This window comes from Talpa occidentalis, unplaced genomic scaffold, assembly GCF_014898055.3.
Source record: "Talpa occidentalis isolate TD23 unplaced genomic scaffold, MPIMG_talOcc4v2.1 talOcc4.12, whole genome shotgun sequence".
In the NCBI taxonomy this organism is placed as follows: Eukaryota; Metazoa; Chordata; class Mammalia; order Eulipotyphla; family Talpidae; genus Talpa; species Talpa occidentalis.
The window spans coordinates 19,700,187-19,719,068 of record NW_023601212.1 but is presented as its reverse complement, the minus strand read 5'-3'; the positions used below and the strand labels follow the sequence as shown (position 1 = coordinate 19,719,068).

The 18,882-nt window shown below is 53.5% G+C and overlaps 1 protein-coding gene across 1 annotated transcript; it reads right to left on the bottom strand.

Moving 5' to 3' along the window:
* Positions 1–1,429: 1,429 nt before the first annotated feature.
* On the bottom strand, positions 1,430–18,585 carry OAF (out at first homolog). The gene is made up of 4 exons (XM_037505451.2): positions 18,331–18,585; positions 4,977–5,111; positions 3,919–4,099; positions 1,430–2,570 (listed from the first exon to the last, which is right to left on the bottom strand). The coding sequence occupies exons 1-4, from the start codon at positions 18,583–18,585 to the stop codon at positions 2,305–2,307; spliced, it is 837 nt and encodes a 278-aa protein (XP_037361348.1). The 3' UTR covers positions 1,430–2,304.
* Positions 18,586–18,882: the final 297 nt, after the last annotated feature.

Below are 18,882 nucleotides of genomic sequence, written 5' to 3'. Positions count from 1 at the left end.
TGGGGTCTGCTGTGACTGGAGGCTCCATGACAGGGGGTTTGGGGAGGAGGGAGGAGGTCGTCTGCAATGGCAGGAGACATCGACTTGGCATACTAAAAGAGCTCCCCGTGGGTCTGCCCGAAGTCTCAGAGAGTCTTCATTCTCACCTTCATGCCCTAAGATCAGGAAGAGGCCTGAGGCAGGGTAGTCTGTGGCGACTTATCCAGAAGCCCCCTCACTGCAGGGAACAGGCAGGCTGGGAGCCACTAGTCACGCCCAAAGAAGATTAAAAAAAAATTCCAAGTTTTGCAAACATGACTTTAAAGAAAAAGCATTATCTGGGGGTATTTGGGAGTCAGAATAGTCTATGACTTGGGGACCCCACTGCCAGTAATGAAGACACGCACTTAGGATGAGAGGGATGGAGTTGACTTCTTCATAAAATCCTGGCCCTGCCAGGAATGGGCATGTGTGTGTGTGTTCAGGGCTGAGGCCCGGAGTGGGCACAAAACTCACCAGCCCTCCACCCCCAGCACTGCTGCTGCTGGTGCTTGAAAACAGGTGCAGAAAGAAAGCATGCCCACCTGGAAAGGATGTCTCCCCCAGCTTGACCATGGCCCAACTTGACCCCCAACTTGACCATGGCTCAGCAAGCCTGGTTCCCACAAACTCTGGCCTGCACAAGTTTGAGGGGCAGCAGGGCCTTTTTTAGGGATGTTGGAGAGCAAAGCAAGGGGACTGCTCTGCAAGCTCCTTTCCCTCTCCAAGGCCACAGAGGAAGGACCTGACTCTCCCATTTCCTCCTAGTGAGGTGGGTCGCTTGGAACTTTCCCACCCCCTGAAAACACTCCAGTTTTAGTCCCTTCCATCTTGCCAAATTCTTACCATCCTTCAGTCTCAATCCATGTTCCATAAACTTCCCCAATAAACACAGCCTGCATATCTGTTCTTCTTGGAAGACATCCAGCGCCCGGCCCAGCAATTCACGTGATAGTCTCTGTACTGGAAGATGCTTTTGAAGTGAAGAGGCCTTGGAGATGTCCAGTTTAGTGTCTCAGGTTTATGGATGAGGAAATGTTTGTACTTTTCACTTGTAGTAACATTATCAATAATAATAGCTAACACAGTGTGTGCTCATTATGTGCTAAGCACCTGACATGTAGGAATTCACTTAAGCCTCACAAGGAAGTGTACTTTATAACCGAGAGAACTGAGGCCCAGAGGGGCAAAGTAGATTGACCCAAAACTGGCAGTCTGGTTCCAGAACTTTCATCTCATCTGTTGTCTTAATCCATTTCAGGCTGTCTGTTACAGACTGGCTTGCTGACCTAGTATGCATCCTCTCCTCTTCTTGACATTTGTCTTGTCCTTCCCTATAACCCCTCCCCAAGCACGCCGCCCCCCCCACCCCCAGCCACCATGGCTAAGCACACCATAGGTGCTTTAGAACCCTCTAGGTTGGGCATTGATAGGGCTTGGATCTGACACCAGGTGGCAGCATTGGCCAAAATTTCTCTCAGAATGCCAAGTCTACAGCTGTCAGTCAAGTAAAAACTTAAACTTTTATTTCTGGTACAAATGATAAATACTTTGCATTAAAAATCTGGAATTCAAGTTTTCTTTATACTTCATGCTCCCTCCTCTCTGCCATGGAACCTTACAAAAATATTTCTGTGTGGAGCGGGCGAAGCCGGGGCAGGATCTGGAGGCAAGTCCTGGTCTGGGGAAAGGCACCTGTGGCATCTCAGGGCTGGGAGGTCCCCACCTGCTCTGGGGTGGCCTTGGAGGCCAGCAGTGAGGAGAAAGCTTTGTGACCCAGGGATGGGGCTCAGGGATAGGACCCCAACAGTCCCCTCTCTGAGACAACCCCCACCCCTAGCTGGGTCATGGGAGGTGCAGTGGGGTGGGCTTGCTCCTTCCACAGTAGGGGAAGGAGGTATGGGGAGGTCGGTGTAACAGGCACAGACTCCTTTCAGGGTCTAGACTGCCCAAGCGTTAAATAGAAGTATCACAGGCCATCACATTTTGGTTGCTTGAAAAATACTTCAGGGGAGTTGAAGCAGGAGAAGGGTACAAGTTTGGGGAATCTTCTCCCTCTGTACCCCAAAGAAGGCACAGGGTGGGAGTGGGGGGGTGTCTTCAAGACTTAACCCCTGCCATGCCACACCCCTTTTCACAGTCATGAGTGATGGGGCCAGAGGCTCCGGGATTAGGAGAAGGGAAGGGACATAAGGCCTCATTGGGGGTTGTCACCCTGTGCAGTGGCCGGGGAGGGGCAGTGGGCCCAGGGAAGTCACCTCAGAACCCACCCCCTCACTCCACCAGCTAGGGGTCCTCATCCCAGAGACACAGCTGCCTCTGGGGCACGTAGAAGTCAAAGCTGTAGCTCTTCTGGCAACTGCGGATGCCGCATTTGTAGGGCGCCGGCCGGTCACGGCTGTGACAGTACTTGAGCATACAGGGGTACCAGGCCAGGCTCAGGCCATAGCGGCAGACACAGGGCTTCCCGCGGTCCCCCACCTGCCGGCAGCGAGGCAGCACCATCTGCTCCGAGGCCTTGGGCAGAGTCTCGAACACTGAGTTGTCCACTCCTGGAGGAGAAAAGGAACCATGGGTCAGGGACAGGCGGGGTGGGGGGTGGGGGGGAGGCAGCTCCCCTGGTGTGTATGGGAGGGGGCAGCTGCCAGTCCCTGCTGGGCTCTTCAGGCATCCAACAGGCAAGGCGCCTGGGATTGGAGGTAAGACAGACTTGGGCCATATGCGCCACGCTAGTGGGAGAAGCAGATGAAATAACCATCACCCTAATTTTTAGAGTCTCAACTGACTGCCAGAAACTCTATATACAGAATCTCTTCCCATCTCTCCTGTGAGCGAAGAGTTATCATCTCTGTTTTACAAATGAGGAGACTGGCTCAGAGAGGTTGAAGGACATGGCTGAGGCCACAGAGTAAGTAGTATAATCAAGACTGGAGCCCAGGTCCGCTTGCCTCTAAGACCTCCTCTTGCTGCTGGCTAGGCTTAAAAACATCACTCCCCAGATGAGATGGGGCAGAGGAGTGCAGAGCAAGAATGATAGAGCTTCTTAAAGGAGGTGCTCTCTGAGGCAGCCCAAGCAGGGAAAGGCGGGCACAAACATGTTGGGAGTCAGGGTGACCCAGACACAGAGTGGGGTGTAACAGGAGGGAGTGCTTGAGGGTACTGATCTGGCCCTGGCTTGGTTCATGATCCTGAAAAGATCCAGACTCTGGGGACAGAATCAAGGCTGCAGCTCAGTTTGGGGGCAGTGTGGAGGGCCTGGTGATGGGCCTATCAGGCATTTCTCAATCCAGCCATTTCTCTGATGCTCAGGAGGCTGAGCAGGACCAGGGGCCTGGAGCTGAAGGGTGCCCTCTCCATGCTCCCTCTATATGGAGACTGGGGGACAGTCCTGGGAGTGGTACCAGGAAGTGGGCTGGTGGTGAGGTGGCACAGGCTGGAATTTAAGGTTCATGCAAAAATGGGTGGAACCCTCCAGGGTCTTGGGACAGAGATGCTGGCCCCAGGAAAGGAGTGAAGGAAAGGGGAGGAGCTGAATTCTGAGCAGCAAAGGTTGGCAGGTGGGCATGGCTGCCACTGGGCCCCAATGAGACCCTGGTGCCTATGCCCCCAAGAAGATGGAAAGTCCCACTTTGTGTTCTCACAAAGGGCAGGGGTGAGGTGGGAGTTGCTGGGAATGCCCCACCACAGGGCCTGGCAGAGTCACAGTTGTGTGTGTTCCTACCTGGAATGGGTCCTATCATCTGGTTGACTCCCATCACTAAAGAGCCACACAGTTGCCACTTCCTCCAGGAAGCCTTCCCTGACCTATCCCAGCCTGGAGGTCCCTTCTCTGAACGCCCATGCCTCTCAGGGCATGACATCATATGCAATATGACACATCAGTGAGCAGCACCAGCTGACCTTGCTGCAGCCAGAACTGGACGTCTTCCTGGCGTGTGTAGATGGCGTCCACAGCCTCAGCACACACGTTGCGGAGGTTGGGGCTCAGCAGGCCCCCCTGGCTGAAGTTGACAGCGATGTCCATGTGCAGGTGCTCTAGGCCCCGTGTCTCCTCAGCTTGCCGCACTGCCCGTGGGTTTTTCTGCGTGGAAGAGATGAGTCACTCCCTCCGGCCTTCTGGCGCCTGCCTGTATCCCGATAGCTGAGAGGCAGACGAGCCCAGGCTGGTGCCTTTAGAATTTCGGGGCTAGCAGGGCAGCAGACCCCCACCAGCTGGTCTAGAACCAATCCCAGAGCTGCAGTCAAACCTTTTCAGTTGGTCACTGGGCTGACTGCTGGGGCCTGGTGGAGAACTCCAGTGTGTTACTAGGGGGTGAAGGGTGGCAGAGGTGGGCAGGCCAGGCAAGCTGACCCAGGATAAATGACCTCTGGGATTCCATAGTTTTCAACATCCAAGGAGCTGAGTTTCTCTGGAAAGGGCTGGCAGAGTTGGGTATGCCTGGGGCATGCCCTGTTGGTTAGTGGCGGGAAGTTAGATGAAGCTGGAGCCCAGGGAGGAGTTGGGAGGGGTCAGTGGGCTGAAGTGTTCTGAACAGCCCATGGAACACTTTCCATGCATTCTCTCATTTCATTCTCACTTGAACCCATTTCTCACTAAGATAGAGGCTTTGAAGGTGAGGTAATCTGTCCAATGTCACCAAATAATGAGTGGGGGTGTGGGTCTAAGGGCAGATCCGACTTCAGAGTCCAAGCCCCACCCCATCTCCATCATAAATGGGGAGGAGCTGAGGCCAGGGGACTGCAGGAATCTGGAGCTGGTGTAGATCAGAGATCTAAGCCTATGGGGTCAGGTGGGGTGTGGGGCAAAATCAGGGGATTCAGAACTATAGAGCGAGAAGAGGTTGCTAGGGATGAGGGTTCAAGTAAGTCAATGACAGTGGGTCCAGGAAAAGCGTGAAGAGAGGCTGGTGGGAGACGAGGTTGGGGGAGTCCAGGCTGACCGCAGGGCTGGGGCTCACCTGTCGAAGCTTGGCCATGGCCTCACTGGGGATGATCTCATTGTGGTGCAGCCGTGTGACAAAGCAGAGGGCTTGGAACTGGCTCTGCCCCTTCTCCAGCTCCCCCAGGATCAGGGCCCGGAAGATCTTCACATCCTGACGGAGAAGGGCAGAAGATGGGGGCCGTATGAAAGGGGTGGGGCCTTCTCACCAACCCACTCAGCGCTCATCCTGGACCCTATAGAGGACACCAGACTGGACCCTGCCTGCACTAGACCCTTCCTTTCTGCTGGTCTTAGAATTTTTATCTTTCCCACTTCAAACCATGACTTAAAAGAAAGAACACAACCCAGATGTTCCAAAGTCTCCTGGAAAATTCACAGAGACTGCCAGAGAATGTTTCAAAACAGAAGTGTTTAAAATTATGGCATTTCACCTTGAAGGAAAGAGAGCCCTTTTTTGGCACCTGGTTCATCATAGTTGATTATCTTGGGTGGAGCTGCAGCAGGGCAACCTGTAAACCCAATGGTGGGGGGGGGGGGGGCGTGGCCCTTGCAGCCAGGGCCCATGGGAAAGTTCTTACTGCATGCTAGTGTGGCAGCTATCCTCCTGGGCAACGGTTGCACTTTTTGCAAGTACAGATTCATTCTTATTCAACGGTTTGGGGGCAAGGCATGCAAAGAAGTGCTTCTCAAAATGCCCCTAGTGCTTCTGATCAGCCAGGCTCCTGGCCACCTGCGTGGCAGATGGAGGTCATCAGGGCAGGATGGAGTGAAGGGCAGAGACAGCCAAGCTGGTTGCAGCTGTTGCCACCCTCTGATCCGAGGGCACTGGGATGGCTCACCTTTCTCCTTCCCTCCTAGCTTCCCCTTTGCCCACAGGCTGCTCATGGCATTACCAGCAGGCCAAGGGCGCCTTCCCATCACTGACTTACTGGATGAGTGGGGAAGGCTAGAGGGGGACAGAGGGAAAAGGGTTGTGGGATGGGGTTCCCTTCCCACTGTGACCACCGGAACCATGTGCTCTGGTCCACTGCATGGCTCACCAGCCCCTCCCGCCCCAGGGGTCCCTTGCTCTCACCCAGCCCTGTGCCTTGGCTAACGGCTCCTGTGGCCTGGCACTGCACTTGGGTATGCAGCCTTGTTTGCTATTCACCTGCCAGGGTCTGGGACCTTGTCTCATCCACCAAGAGAGCCCGGTCACTACATGCTTAGTGCAGGCCTGCTGGAGTGTAAGAGCTTGGAGGACAGGGTCTGAGGGCCCCCCTGGGGTTCTTGGTACAGACAGAGAGGGGCCCATGATTCCACCCCAAGTCCACTAGAAATCAACCAGCACCCAGGTACATCTCTCAGTTTCTCCAAGTCTCATTCGTACCTTGGGGATGATAACCCATTTGCCTGGGCAGGCTGTGGTGTGGACAGAATGAGTTAGTGTAGAGGGTGCAGAAGACTGCCCTCCAGAGAAAGTTCTGGGTGAGTGCTAGCTATGGCAATTGTCACATAGCAGGGGATCTGAAACGAGTGAGGGCTGTCCTGCTAGACACCCCCAGGTACTTCTGAGTCCTTCTACTCTTTAAGAATGTGTCTCTAGGGCCTCCTTGGTGGCACAAGGGGTTAAACACAGCACTTTGAAGCTATCTGCGGTCTCTGCAGCATGAGTTCGATCCCTGGCTGGCCAGGGAGCTACCCACATGGTGCAGCAGACCTCTCCTGTCTTGCTCGCTGCTCCCCTCAGCAGTGTATTTCAGTCTTCCTGTTCTGTTCCCTACTCTGTCTCTGGTGAATCCTCTCACCCCCTGCACCTCTGGCCTGTACCCCAGTTTTTGTATGCGTAAATAAATAAAACTTAAAAAAAAATGTGTCTCTAACTTCCTTTTACCATAAGTGATCTCTGGAACAATGGGGTGTGGGAGTGTAGGGGTAGATTGTCTGCCGATGTTGCAGAAAGGGAAACAGAGGCCCAGATGGTGAGAAAGGGTCCCATAAGGTCCCTCATGACTCCAGACTTGTGGGCATGGTGATTCAGAACTTGGGTGACCCCAACTTCCTCTCCACAGGAAATCCATCCTTGGGCCACAAGGCTGTTGTCTCCTCGCCCTGTCAGCTTGGGCCACCTGATCCTCCATTCCGTCAGGGCGCCTGAAGGGAGCCTGGAAGCTGGGACACTTGTGCATATTCCACTCCGGGTTCATTTCCTGCCAGGTGAGACTTGATACCAGACTTCTCCTCCTGGGCCTCGAGTCAGGCGGATGTCTCTGGCAGGACCCTCCTAGGCAGGATACCAAATCCACCTCCTGGGTATTTTCAGCAATGACTTGGTATTTTCAGCAATGACTTGAAGAACCCTATATAGAACGTTCACCGTATCTTCCCCAATACCACAGGCGCATGAGTGCCGTGTGGGCCAGGGGCTGCTGAGTGGGCCCGTGGCTTGGGGGTATCACCTGCATACCACCCGCAGGAGAAAGCTTTTGAAGTCTTAGAGGATGGAGGAAATCTGTTCCCTCCTCCCTCCCATATTAACTAACAATGTCACTGACAACAACAAAATTCAACCAAAATGGGAACCTGACAGGACGTGAAGAGAGGGAATGCATGAGAATTTCCACTGCGATAACAGGTTTCCTCTCTGTCTTCCCTATTTGGTTGTGTAGGACAAAGATTTATTGACTTTTATAACTGGAAAGGCCAAGTCATTGTTACTATGAGTCAAAAAGGATGCATTGTCCCATTTAGATGCCTGACAACAGGAGGTGGGAACTATGATTATTACTGAGGTTGGCTGGGGTGATGTACTCAGTTCATGCGACTAAGGAAATGGAGCTGGAATATTAACTCAGGCGCTCTGACTCCAAGGTCCCAGCTCCTCCACTACAATGCACAACTGCCTCCTAGATCAACGAGCTGATTTCCTGGATGCCCGGCTAAAGAGACGAAAGCTTCCCGTGGTCTTCCCTGGGCCATGCAGCTGGCATGTGGCAGCCAGGATTAGAGCTTGGTTCCCTCTTCCAGCTTGCTCTTCTGTAAGTCCTCTCTAGACCATTCTTGGTTCCATGTGACTAAGAAACACCTGCATCTGCCACAAATGGGAGGGTAAGATAAGGCAAGCACCCCCTTTTAATCCACCTGCTTGCCCTGCCTTCTCTAGTCTTCTTAGTCATAGTTTTCTAGAAAATCAAATTCTACTTGTTGATCCCTGGGATAGAGTGGGTTCCCCCAGTTTCTGGGCTTATCTGGCTTCATCTTTTAGACTGATGTCCTTCCTACCCACTACTACCTACATTGCTAAGGTTCTAGGGATCTGTTTCCCTCCAGCACAGAGAAGTGAGTGTCCCTACTTCAGAGAACATCTGGCCACATGCTAGTCCCAGCCAGATGGAAGCTTCCAGGCTTCTTCCTTGTCCTGGAGTCCCCTGGTATGATTCACTTGGATGTGGCATGACACCCAAGGCAGCTGAGCTGGCAGGGGAAGATGCTATGGCAGGGGGCTGGAGGTAAGCCCCTTAATGTAGGACTCCAAAGATCTCAAGATGTTTCTATAAGATTCCTTCTCTCATGAGCCCCCAGGAACCTCCAGTCCACCAGGAGCAGGAAGAAGACAGGTGCAGCACCTGCTCTGGCCTGTCCTCTAACAATGCCCTCACCAACATTTAGGCAGAGTTGGCCAGTCCCAACTCCTAACCTTTACAGTATGAATTCCACTGTGTTTGCAACCATCTCTTTACTTCTCTTTCCTACCAGACTCAACTCCTGGGGGCTGGAGTAGTATCTTATTTGCAGTTTTGTCCCCCGAGAATGCAGCAGTTGCTCAAAAAGTGTCTAATAATAAATAAACGAAGAAACGAGTGAATAAACAACAGCATGGAAGGGTTATGAGATGAGGGAGATGAGTCAGGGATGGCTGGGGTGGGGAGCAAGGTGGTGGAGGGAGGCAGTGAGTGGTAAAAGGAATAGGTTGGCAGAAGTGGTAGGACACAGGGTCTGAGAGCCCAACCAGGAGTCTGAGCCTAATCTAACAGATCACAAGAAGTCATGGTAGGTTTTGAGCCTGGATGTGACATGAACAGATCTGCAGTTCAGAGCTCAACCAGTAATCGGAGTTGATGGGAAGTGTACATTGTCTCTAAATGCCTTGCAGAGCGCGTCTCTGTTCTCATGTGGCAACCTGCTCAGGCATAAGTTATCCAGGATCTCCATGATCTGGCCCTGGCTCAAAGGCAGCAACTTGACCTTATTTATGCAGTATTCTCAGCTTCTGGCACAGAGCCAAAGCTCAACACTTGCTAGTTGAGGAAATGAATGGAGGCACTAGGACCTCCATCAACCCCCTCATCTCCAACAAGAAGATGGCTCTTCTTGGGTTTGCATGTAGCTGGGCTCCTGCAGGCTGGCACAGCACCACATAACGATGTTTTGTTCAATGACGGACCTCATATATGACGTTGGTCCCAACAGGCTACACCACAGAGCGCAGCCCTTCTGGGTATGCGTAACCACACTCTGTGACACTCACACAAGGACTCATTTCCCAGAAAGTAACCCTGTCATTACAGGACACGGCTGTAAGCCGTGTTTAGAAGCCAAAGTTGCTCTTTTGGCTTCTAAAAGCTTTAGAAGATCACTTAATTCGTGATCCAGTCAGGCTCCAGCATGACCTTCACAAGTCACAGAGCAGAGTGAGGGCAGACGCCCACATGTCCTGACTCTCCGTCTGGTGATCTTTACGCTTCCAAGTTTCCCCCTTAGCCCTTGTCTAGTCATTCTTCCGGGTCCACTCCCTGCCACGTGGGTTTTTTGAGATCTACTCATCTCACAAAAGAAGGCCGCTCTGGCTCAGCCACAGGAGGTTCCAGGTGAACACCCAGTCAGCAGAGAGCAGCTGGGAGAGAAGCAGGGGCCCTTCTGACTGCAGACACCCTGTGCCTGGCCTGCGCCTTCCTAGGGAAAGGCCCCAGGCCCCCAGCAAAGTTTAACATGAAGGATGGGGAAGCAACACCTCAGCCCATGGAGCTCTAAAGACATGGAGGTGTTATGCCAGCCCTGGACCAGAAAGAGGCAAGCAACTTCTCTTTCTCTTGGGCTGCTGCTGAGGTTTTGTGTGACTCGCAGCCAAGTTGAAAACTAAAAGACACACATAGACACACACCTGCTGTCCCCCACTCACACGCCACATGTTCATAATTTTCCATACACATTTGCAGTTTCTCAAACGATCTCTCTGTCACACACAGATGTTCCCAATCTCTCACTCAGCGGTGCCCAAGCTCCCCTGACACCCCCACCTTCTATCACATGAACACACTGCCTGCCTCGCAGCCTCTGCCCTTCCTCTTAGAGTCACATGTGGTGTCTCTCACAGACAGTCACACAGAGTCTTCTCCCCAACAGACTCTCCCACCCTTCTCCCCTCACATCACACACCTTCCCACATCGTTTCCCACACCCTCCCTCCCTCACCGAATTCCCCCAAAGTCTCACATGCAGCCACAGCGCCTCATACTCCATCTCACTCACACTCTTGTTCACCAACAGTCTAATAACCTCCTCACACATGATGTCTCACGCACCTCCCTCAGTCACACACTCCCTTGCCCGTAGCGTCTCTCCCCACACACCTCATCTCATGCTCATCACTCAGCTCCTGCCCAGAGGATTAAATCTTTTCTCTTCCTCTGGCCCTGTGAGTCTCCCTCTCCCAGAGGCCTTCCCCAGCACGAGCTTCTTGCTTTCTCCCTACTCCCTAAGTGTGCTTTCTCAGCCTCCTCAGAAAACCCAGAATGGATTTCTGAGAAAACCCATTCTGGTGAGGGGTGGTGAGGCTATTCTGTCTCAGATCTTGCTACCAGCCTGTCTTCCGCTACAGGAGAACTGAAAACAAAGTGCCCCACAGCCCACTATGCCACAGTGCCACCTCACTGGGATTCTCAGGAAGCAACTTGCCTCCCACAAACTCCCCCAATCCCCTTGCTCTTAGACAGCTGGCACTCTCTTCTGAGAGTCTCCTCTGCCATCTTGGTCTCCTTCCCATCACACCAGAGCATGTGATTTTGAGGCCTGAGCTGAGCCAATCTAAATATTTATTCCTTTGCTCCTTGCTGGGGCTGTTTTATGGCAAGAGAAGGGGCCAGCTTCAGCGGGTGGGGGAGGCGAGAGATCGGTCTGGAAAGTCAGCCAGAAATCAAAGCCTTTCTAATACCGTGCTGGCTGCCTGTGGCATATACAGGAGCACTTTGGCTGCTCTGCCCAGTCTCCCCAAGCAAGAGACAGGGTGGATGGAGTCAACCCCAAAACAGACCGAGCACATGTCCAAGTCAGTGTCCAGGGACTGAGGCCACCCCCACTATGAGGTGCCTATACACCCACAGGGCCCGGGGCAGAGACTTCCTGGCATTAGTGCAACCCTCAGCCAGGGCCGGCAGGGCCCCCTGCTTCCAGCATCCCAGGCCCCAGTTCTCTGTCGGCCAAATCCCAAAGGTCGCCACTGTCCTGACTGACCCAGGGAACAATATAACGCTTTATGTGGATCAATTGCAATTGCACCCCACTGTCCTGCTGACTCAGGGCTCTTAAGACTGGGCTCCATGCTTCTTCTCACCTAGAAGCCGACCCCAGACACCTCCCTTGCTCTGTGCCCTGTATCAGAATCCCTAGTGGCATCTGCTTAAATACTTGCCCATTGAAAGGATGGAAGTTCCTAAAGATGCTTTGGTCCCTAGAGCTGCAAAGAAGGAGTTGGAACAATCTAGAGCTGGGGCAGCAGGCTGGGCCCTGGCTGGCACTGCTTGGTCACTTCTCCCATTCCTGGCTGGCTTCTGCTTTGCAAAGACCTCTCATTCACTCCTCATAACATGTCTTCCAGCATCTTACTCTTGTCCTGTTGTGTCCATGTTGTGACTCAGCCTGGGGCTCGGAGAGGTTAAGTGGCTTGTCAAGTCACACAGCTGGTAGTGGGCAGACAAATGCACATGGTTAGGGCAGCAGCATCTGTGAGATCTTTTAGAGATGCTTCTGCCCTTCTCCCCAGTCTCTCCAGAGGCCATGGGAAAGACTGGAAGGAGTTTCTGGCACAGAAGCTGCCAAGGGGTCAATACAAAAAAATCCACTGGGGGTTATGAGTTTGGGGGGTGGGGGAGGGTTGGGCAGCCCAAGTCTACACAGAGGAGGGTTTCTCTGTGAATTGGCTGTTCTGCACCAAGCTGTTTTTGAGCTGTCTTGTTCCCTTACCCCTCCCCTACCCAGGTATCTTCAGCCTTCTGGAAAGAGCCTGCTTACATGTCATAGGACACACGGTACCCATTGGGACAGAGCAGAGGAATCCCTGGTCCTAACTCTAAATCTTTAGCTACTCGATGGGATGGTGTCAAAGTCACTTCGTAGCTCTGAGCCCCAGCTTACACATCTATAAAATGGAAGCCATGTCTGCCCCTGTGATGTAGTTGTGGGGACCAGATGAGGCCATGTGAGACCCAGACATGCAATTCTCATCTCCCAGGCTGGACCCTCGGGCTTCCCATGGGGCGGGCATCTATCTGGGCTTTTTCTGCCATCACATCACCTCTCTGTAGCTTGGGAAGCCCAGTAGGGGAGAATCTCCTCCTAACTCTCACCCACCTTTGCAGCAGGCCACTCACTTGTCCCCAAGTGACAGTCTTCACTGTTGTAGTACTCCACTTGGACACAGGCATTCAAGGCTGGGGGACACCTGCCAAGCTCCCAGGAGCACACTGAATGTGCTCTGGGCAGGCCTAAGGCCCCTGAGCCACAAATCCTCAGAGGTGGCAGAGGAACTGCTGTTAGGCTCCGGGTCCCACAGATCTGAGCTGGATCATTGCTTCTGGTGACTTCTGTGAGGAAATGTTTTGGACTCCCAAAAGGTCTGGGTCTCTCCTGAAAGCACCTCTACTGCCCTCTTTTCCCCAAAAAGAAGTCTTTCCATCCACCCCAACCCCTACGCCAAATCACCAAATTGCAGAAGACCTAACACAGATAGTGTATGGGGAGACCAAGCACTAAAAGCATCTCCTATCTGACATCCGTGAGGTGATACCCATTAGAATGAACACTCTTAGGCAGAAGCGTGGCATTGGCACATTCCACAGAGGTACCTCCTATGTTCCCCCCCCACCCCCGCATCAGACAAGGAACCCCCAAGGCAGGGACTCTAGCATCCTCTGGACTGCTCCTTCCTTCAGCTCCCACGCACCCAGGGGTGTCCAAGGCAGATCTCCAGTTCCAATCTCCCCGTTTCCTTTGGAGTGACTTTGAGCTGACCCCTACTGACAAATGGCTCCCCTTATCTTGGCTCCAGTGCCAGGGGCCCTCAAAATCCCCTCCCCCACAAGCTTTTAGAGTCTGCAGTTCCTTCTTCCTGCTTCCCTTGCACCCCCAGCCCCCATCCTCCTCCCAGAAGTTGCACATAACTTTCTCATATCTTTTAGCCTCACACTTCCCATCCCGTCAACACCACGCCACGCCTAGAACATGACTCATCCCCTCCCCCCTGAACTTTTGGACTCTCAGACTGGGGGACACAGGGGAAAGAGAACTTGGACAGGGACATGAGCCTGCTGGGGTACCAAGAGGACTGTCAGACCAAAAGCCAGGTTAGAGACTGGGGGTGGTGACGTGCCTGCTATTAGATATGCTACATGAACATGGACATACGGGTATCACCGCATGTCAGATTTGAATTATGAAGAGGAAAGTCGCCTGTTGGGTGTATAGCGTACATTAGAGCTCTTGTACTGAGGGCAGGTAGAATTTTTTTTTAAGAATTTTTTTTTTTTTTTTTTAAATAGAGGCATGTTTTATTTATTTATTTGTTTGTTTGTTTGTTTTGTTTATACATGCACTGGGTACAGTCAGAAGCGCGGGAGGGTGAGAGAATTCACCAGAGCCAGAGCGGGGAGCAGAGCAGGCAGAAGGACCGAAGTACACTGCTGAGGGGAGCAGCGGGCGGCAGGAGAGGTCTGCGCGCCAAGTGGGACCCTCCTCCGGTGGCCGGGGAGCAGCCAGGGATCGAACCGGCGCTGCAGAGGCTGCGGGCAGCTTCGCAACCCAGCGCTCAACCGCTGCGCCACTGGGGAGGCCCTGAGGGCAGGTAGAATTAGGTCTAAAGTTTCTATCCTGTTTCAAACACGTTAGGGTGGAATGAAAGGTTCCAAGCAGGTGACTGAGTTTGCTGTCTGTCTCATGTAACCACTTAACCCGTTCCCTCTTCCAAGTCTCTTGCTCTTCCCTGGAGCAACTATGCTGGTGGTTCCCAAACTTCACTGCCTGCGGGAATCACCAAGAGTTCTTTAAAGTATGGATGCCTGACTCTCCCCACCTCCAGACTTTCTGATTTGATTGGTATGAGTATGGCATAGACCTAGGATTTTTTAGTGCTCCCCAGATGATGCTTCCCAGATGCAGCAAAATTTGGGAACCACTGAGCTATTGCACTGTTTTAGGAGCTGCAGTTTGATGGGCCTGGTGGCCAGTACCGTTCAGACAAGGCTCTCAGTGGTGCGTGGTGACCGTTTCATAGCCCCAAGCACGTGTTGGGTGTGTAATCCTCGCCTGGCTCCTGGCTATTTGTCTTACAGTAGGCTGATTACTGTGACCACTTTACTGGCCTCAGGTCCAGTGTGCCAGTGTGGGGAGAGCCAGGCCACGTCAGAACCCTGTCTTGGGCGCTGCAAGGAGGGGACTGGGTTGGGAGTGGGAGGTGAGATAGGCCAGGTCAAGGGCTGTGTCAGCCCCAGCAGCCTTGCTGCTGCCCTGGGTAGCCAGGCGGAGTGCTCCCTGCTCTGAGGAACTGGCCAGCAATTCTGAGTGGATGGCTAATTTTATTTGCCAATTTGACTAGTCAAAGGTATGACCTGAGAGCTGATAAAACATTACTTCTGGGTGTGTCAGAGGACATTTCCAGTAGAGATCAGCAGTTGAATTGGCAGGCTAAGTAAAGATTGCCCTCACCTACATGAGCAGGCATCATGCAACCTGTTGAGGGTATGAATGGAACAAAAAGATAGTGGAAGGGCGAATTTGCTCTCTGCTTGAGCTGGGACATTGTCTTCTCCTGCCCTCAGGCATCCCGTGCTGTTGGCTCTCAGGCCTTCAGACTCAGAATAGAACCAGCCCAATGACCTCCCTGAGTCTCCAGCTTGATGGCAGATGATGGGGTTTCTCAGTTTCCAGAATTGTCTTAGCTGATACATATAGCAAATCTGTTTCTATGTGTCTATATGCATAGCTTATTGTTTCTGTTTCTCTGGAGAATACTTGGCGTGTCCAAGAGTTTGATGGTGGACCTCAAAGCTCAGTGATGCCTTTTTTTTTTTTTTTTAAAGATTTATTTATTTATTTATACAAGCACTGGGTATAGTCAGAAGCGTGAGAGGGTGAGAGAACTCACCAGAGCCAGAGAGGGGACCAGAACAGGCAGACTGATGAAATACACTGCTGAGGGGAGCAGCGGGTGCGACAGGAGATGTCTGCGCACCATGTGGGACCCTCGCCGGTGGCCGGGGATCGAACCAGTGCTTCAGAGGCTGCGGGCAGCTTCACAGCCCAGAGCTCAACCGCTGTACCACTAGGGGAGGCCTGTGATGTCTTTTTTGTATGACTTTGGGGTCATCAGTTAACCTCTTAAAGTACAGGTCTAGCTGGGAAGTCCATATTGCAATGCTAGGTGAGCAGTGCTTGTGACAGCCAACGGCTTCTATTTCTTGAGCACTTAGCACAGTAGCCCACACATAGTAAGTATTTCACATAACTCACCCTGTTTGGTTGCGATGGAATAAACTATGGATTGGTACCATTATTATCCCCATTTTACAGATGAAAGAATGGAGGCTTGGAAAAATTATGTAGCTACCCAGGGTTAATCTGAGACTGTCTCATTTTAATCTGGACTATTTCCCAAAGGTGATAAAATGGCACACATCATTATTTTCAAGTGGACTACAAACTTTTCCCAAACCACTCCATGGATTTGGTACATGAAAAAAAAAAAAAAAAGAAAAAAAAAGAAACAACAGTGAGGACATTTTCCTACAAGAAAAATCATTACTTCTAGTTTGAACTTTCTTTTGGAAATCTGCCAAATACTATGAGGCACGGGACCTTGAGAACTGAGCTGCAACAAGAGAGGTGATCCATCGCAGAAGGATTCCAGTAGAAAAGCTGCTTTGGCTAGTGTAGACAGTGTGTTGGGGTGGGGCTAAAAGCTATTCCAGCCCACCCCAGGCTAACTGAGAAACCTGGATTTGGAAGGGACATTTGAAAGCTGGTTCCCTTCCTGTGTCTTCCACTCCCAATTCCCTCCCTCACTGATGAAATTGGAGATGCCAGGGGCGGGTGTGAAATGCCAGCTTCTGGGTCAGAGGCTAACTCAGAAAGAGTGTGTGTGTGTGTGTGTGTGTGTGTGTGTGTGTGTGTGGTGGGGGGTGTTGAACTACTGCAGGCATTAAAATGGGGCTCTTGCAATCAATTCCAAATGGATTCTCTAAGTTGGCAGTCAGGCCCCCCAACCCCTCCCCCTTTCCCTCCACCCCACTGCCACCTGGGCATTCCCTTCTCCTTGCCCTCAGGGTAGAGCAATAAAATATTTCATGCAGCACCCAAAGGCTATAAAAGCCTAGCCCTACCCATTGCCCTTGCCACAGCCTTGGCTGCTAGAGAGGTCCCAGGGAAAGGGAAGTCTCTCTCCAGAGTTCCAGTGAGGCCAGAGGTCAAACGGCCAGTGGGCAGGAGGGTGGCAGACTCAGAACCTGGAGCAAGTCTCATTGCCAAGGACTAGAACTACAATGGAAGGTGACAGGGGAAGATGTGATCCCTGCCTCTTCAGGGGTCCCCTCACTAATCTGGATCTCCCAGTCAAAGAACACAGTTGACCAAATTCCCCTGAAGTCTGGGTGTGAGGCAGAAGGTATTCTGGCCCTGTTGGCATCCCCTCTCCACACACCTACTCACCTGCCCCTATCTGAATCTGAGAACCTAGCTGGGGCCTGCTGAGTAAGGAAAGGCCATCATGGTGACACCCCCACCCCCATCCCACGTCCGTGACAACTCAGCAGTCCTGGCCAGAGCAGCACTCAAGCCCTGGCCCCAAGGCCCACTAGATCCTGTCACTGCCCCCAACATCCCCCATCGGCCTTGCGGTGGCAATTGGCTGTGTCCCTAGGTGACTCCCCAAAGTCTGCCCCCTCTCTTCTCAAGCTCTATGAGGGAAGAGACAGAAATGGCTCAGGCAATGATCCCACAGCCCTAGGCTTCTCCAGCCGCCAATATCTAATCAGCCTCACTTCTCCAGAGACAGAACCTGACAGGGCCTCTGTTTATCAGGAGAGAGGCTGGGGGCAGGGGAGGGAGGTGTGTGGGGGGAGTGAGGAGAGGCGGTGTAGGAAATGGTGTGGGAAATCAGGAATCCCCCTTTGAGTATCGCTCACTGTCTTTCCTTCCGGGAATCCTGCCCCTGGGCCACTGTTAGTCACTCACTGCCCTTGCAGCCCCTTTCCAAAAAACCCCCCGGCACCTCTACTCTCCAGAACTCCAACCCAATATAGGCACACAGGCCCACCTTTTGCTTCCCTCCACAGCTCCCTCACTCTGATTAGAGGCAGGTCTCTGCCTTCCTCCCCACAATCTGGGCCAGAAACTGAGGGTTGGTCAGCCCTCCTGCCAGGCAGGGTACAGGGGTAGTTCCCCTCCCAGAGCATAAGCCCCTCACTTGGGGCCTCTCCCCAGGTCCTTCTGCTACAAGCTTCCCAGCAGACCTGACAGAAGTGGAGTCCTAGTTCTCAGTTTGGGGAGCACCAGGGATAATCAGCTCTGCGGGGAAACTCCTTTGACCCCTTTCAGAAAAATGAAAGAAGGACAGGGGTCCTGGGCTGGGGACATCAGAACTGGAAGGCCTGAAGCCACCTCACTGTCCCGTAAGAGGCAGAAGCACTGTCCAGACAAGGAAGGGGATGTGCTCCAGGTCACACTGCAGAGCCCTGATTCTTAGCCCAGGGTTGTTCCCGCTAGACAGTCCAGAAACTGCTCCAAAGAGGGAGTGGAGTCATTAACACGAACTGTTTTGAAGGAGGCTCAGCACCTGGAGGGCTGGGGAGAGCTGGCAGAAGTGGGGAGAGGAGCAGGTCGGGAAGTGAGAAGGGGCCAGGGCACCCCGAGAGCAAAGGGATGAAAGACAGGAGGAGCGCAGCAGAGTGGGTGGTAGCAGAGTTCCTGGAGGGAATGAAGGGTCCGGGTCTGGGCACTTGGGGAGCTGGCAAAGGACGCGGAACCTTGAGTAAGTCGCCTGCACCTTCTTTTCCTCACGCCAACCTTCCATGCTGGACCCCTGGGCTCTCATCCCCGAGCCCCACCCGGCGACCCGCGCGCCTCACCTTCCTGAAGTCCGCCACAAAGGAGACGAGGGTGCCGTCGGGCTTGCGCAGCTCGAGGCTGATGCTGTCCGCGTCGCTGTCCGCCTGCAGGCTCTCCTCGGTCACTTGGCCGTCGGACAGCCGCACGCGGACCCGCAGCTCCGCGGGTGCGCCCGCCCCTGCGCCCACCGCGCGCGGCGCCCCGAGCAGCGGCAGGAGCAGCAGCAGCAGGGCTGGGGGCACCGCGGGGACCCCGCGGCGGCCGGGGGGGCGCATCCCGGAGGGCCGCCGCCGGCCTCCGCGGCCCCCGCGCGCCGCGTGCGGGAAAGCAGGGGCGCCGCTCAACTTCGCCCCAAGTTCGTGGCTGCTCCGGGGCGCCCGGGAGCGGCTCCCCGCGGGGGCTCAGCCGCCCGTGGCCCGCGACGTGGCGCGGACGCACGTGGGCAGCTCTCGGGCGCGCGCCCCTCCGGCGGCTCCGGGGCGGACTGGGCACTCCCGGGCCCCCGACTCGGTGGCTCGGAGACTCTGTTTTGCACTTTTCATTCAATCCCACCCCCCGTCACTTCCTTCAGA